The sequence below is a fragment of the Apium graveolens genome, chromosome 6 (genome assembly GCF_009905375.1).
Source record: "Apium graveolens cultivar Ventura chromosome 6, ASM990537v1, whole genome shotgun sequence".
In the NCBI taxonomy this organism is placed as follows: Eukaryota; Viridiplantae; Streptophyta; class Magnoliopsida; order Apiales; family Apiaceae; genus Apium; species Apium graveolens.
In genome coordinates this window covers 299,227,528-299,231,054 of record NC_133652.1, presented here as the reverse complement: position 1 = coordinate 299,231,054, position 3,527 = coordinate 299,227,528, and the positions used below count along the sequence as shown (strand labels likewise).

At 33.7% G+C, this 3,527-nt stretch overlaps 1 protein-coding gene across 1 annotated transcript; it reads right to left on the bottom strand.

Moving 5' to 3' along the window:
• Positions 1-707: 707 nt before the first annotated feature.
• Positions 708-2,216, bottom strand: LOC141666287 (2-oxoglutarate-dependent dioxygenase 19-like). Its single transcript, XM_074472278.1, has 4 exons — positions 1,962-2,216; positions 1,578-1,816; positions 1,143-1,470; positions 708-950 (listed from the first exon to the last, which is right to left on the bottom strand). Exons 1-4 carry the CDS (start codon positions 2,214-2,216, stop codon positions 708-710), a joined length of 1,065 nt encoding a protein of 354 aa, XP_074328379.1.
• Between the last annotated feature and the right edge of the window lie 1,311 nt (positions 2,217-3,527).

Sequence of the window (3,527 nt, the reverse complement as noted above, 5' to 3'; positions counted from 1 at the left end):
ATCCTGTGTTCCACGGGAGAAGTAAACACATTGATATACGATACCATTTTATCCGTGAATGTGTTGAGCGGCGCGAGATAAAGGTTGAGCATATTGGAACCGGAGATCAGCGTGCAGACTAAAGCTATGGCCACTGTCAAGCTCGAGAGACTACGGGCACTGCTTGGAATGAAGAACTTGCAGAAACTAAATTTAGATTAAGGGGGTATTTTGTTGGTTTTAATTTAAATTTGGTTTTTATATTTTGAAGTTTGTATTTAAATAAATCAGCTGTTAAGCCGAGTCTACCGCTAAGGCCTAGTCAGGTGTTTGTTTCCTGTTTTATAGGGTCGTGGAGTAGTAGATCAGGAGTAGGAATGTAGTTGCTATTTTGTAGGAACCAGTAACTCTTGTTTCTGTTCAAGTACTCCTTGTAATCTTTAGTTGTGAATAAGAAGCGGTGTATCACATTGAGTTCTTCAGTTATATCTATTTTGTGTGTTAAAGAGTTTAAATATATAGTTCTGATTCTTCATATACCATGCAGACAAAGTATATATAGAGCACATGACAACTTGATTTCATAAATAATGATACCAAATAAACACTAAGACATACCCGTCGCTATTTTCAGGACAAAACACTATTGCCTGATTCTTATTATATATTTAATACATGATATTGAGACCTGACTGTTTTCAATAACAAAGAAACAAATTACCAAAGCTTCAGATCCTAACCAAATCCAAACTTGTTACTCCCTTTGTGGTGCTTGTTTGATCAGCAATGAAATAATCTCTGTATGTCATTCCCCGATAAGCAGGTGGACTATCATCGTCGACAAACTCTGGTGCAGGAACCACAAATTTATTCACCTCTGGTCCATATACAGTGACTGCTGATATTCTTGTAGTCTTACTATTCACCATTGCCCTGTGTACAGCGCTCTTGTACTTTCCGTTTGTCAATATCTATTAACAACAATATGAAATGCAGACAATATGTTAGAATCAAGGTTGCACCAGTTGCAGAGCCAGGATTTGTAATGTCCCCGGGCTAAAATAATGCTGATGGAAACATTACATAATTAAGGCTATACACACAAGAAAATCTTATCTAACACAGGGTACTATTGAAACAATATAGTATCTACTCAAACGTACCTCCATATGATCTCCAAGGTTAACCATCAAGTGGTTTGGACGAACATCAACACTATACCACGTCCCATTTCGTTGTATCTGCAGGCCACCAACTCCATTTGAAGCAAGCATAATCAAGAGTCCGAAATCAGTATGCGGAGATAAACCTACAGCAAGTTCAGGCTGTGGACATGGTGGGTATATGTTTGCCGCAAAGAAGTCCATCCCCCTATCCATTTCTGCCATGTTGTATAAATACGATTCTTCAACGTTTAAGCTCTTTGAAACTCCTCTTAGCAAGTTCTTCATTACTTCTCTTTGTTTCCTACTAACTTCCAGCAATGTCTCACTGTCATTTACATCATATAAGTGATGTTACTATCCAATATTTTAGAGCTCCTTGGAGTGGTACTTAATTAAAAATAATTTAGGATATCGAAGAATGAACATTAATACCTAAAACCTGCAGGTTTATGAGGAGAGTTGAAATCAGGGTGTATGAAGAGTTTTAAATAATCCCTCCAGAACCTTACTTGAGTTGAGGATAAATTATTGCTACTGCCAAACTTAATCCTGTCCATGACATCCTTTTTCATTTTAAACTCTTGTTTTTCATCATCTGACATTGAATTAAACTCTTCACATTTCTCAAACACGGCTTCATATAGTTTCTCCGATATGCCATGGTTTTTCACCTTTCAATTAATCAACAATAATTCTAAATATTAGAAAGTCAAAAAAATCCTATAAAATTAATAATAACAACAGTGAAATAATTTTATCAACTATATATATGAGCCATGCATCTGATGCAAGAAAAAAAAAATTACTGGTGCATACCATGAAAAAACCCCAATCTCGACAGGCTTTTCCCAGCTCACTGACAGTTTTAGTTTGCTGATTATGGTCCGCGGAGATAAGAAGGGAGTAATCGATAATGGGGATGCCATCACCGGGTAATGCAGTAGAATCACTAGGGTTTTTGAAATAAGCATAGTGAGAGGGAATGGTAGTGACCTTGTTACCACATGTAACAAGTTTTTGGACTGAAGAAATGATGTTAATTTGGTCTATAATTTGTAATGGTGATTCCATGTTATGCAAATGGTGCCAAGGGTTCTTTCTATATACAGAGAGATAAGAGGGGGCCAGAGAGAAAGAGATTGTAGGGAGAATGGTGAAAATAATGGTCATATATATAGAGATCCTTGGAGAGGGAGGAGATGAAAATATAGAGTGTTGTCATGACCAGTTGCCCTTCTATGTAATATATATTTTTTAGTCACAGCTGATAGGGAAAAAATAATTAGGCTACCCAACAACTTATTGTTAGACAATTTTTTCATAAACCTTCGTTTTATATTAGACATATTTGCCTACTGATACAAAACCTTCTTGATTAGGTCAGGGTAACCTCTCACTTTGTATTCTTAATTGCAAACAGTTTTAGTTATAAAATTATCTTTACTAAATCACTAAAATCATTCTCCCAAGGATTCCCTCCGTCCTCCCAATTATTTACATTGGGTTTTGAAAGAACTTAACAAAATGTCAATTAATAAAGAAAATAAAAAAATTGAGTAAAATAGTAGACGTATTATATATATATAGAAAAATATATATTTATATATAAAGTGAGTGTAAAATAGTTAATAAAAGCAAATTTTATTACTTTTAAAAATTACTCAAATATAAAAGATTGAGAAAACTTCAAACAAGTGAAGTGTAAAGAAATGTTATTTGATTTTGAAATATTAATCATGATCGGAGACTTATTGTCATATATATATATATGAGTAAAATTCTATTTTATCGGAGACCGTCTATGTTCAGCCATCAAAATATTATAAAATATATTATTTCGTGAAATATGTTCTACGAATATCAGTAATGAGGGAATGTTTATGTTTTGCAAACTTAACAAATGTTTTGCAAACTAAACATGTTTCGTATAATTAAACAATTTGTAATGTTTTACATGCACTACATATATAATATTCAAGATTTTGAATAAAATAATGATATTTGCATAATATGATTTACAAAATAATATGTTTTACAATATTTTTATGCAAGATTTTACTTGCAGAACATAACTAGACTAAAAGATTGTTTTCATGGAACTTGATTATATATATATGTGTGTGTGCAGGCGCGTGCATATATGTATATTTTAGCTAGATTCTTGACAATTAAGAAATGGAAGAAAAAAAAATGCCCCACATAGTATTCTAAAGCCGCCTCCCTCCTCTATCCCTTCTCCTAGGGTTTTGTCAATTTTCAAGTAAATAGAGGGGCTTCTACTGGTTTTCTCCAGTGGAAAGCCCCAATCCCTTCAGTTTTTATTCTCGTTTATTTCTTTTCAATAAAACCCAATTTTTTTTTTTGGTATTTGTGTGTCTCTCC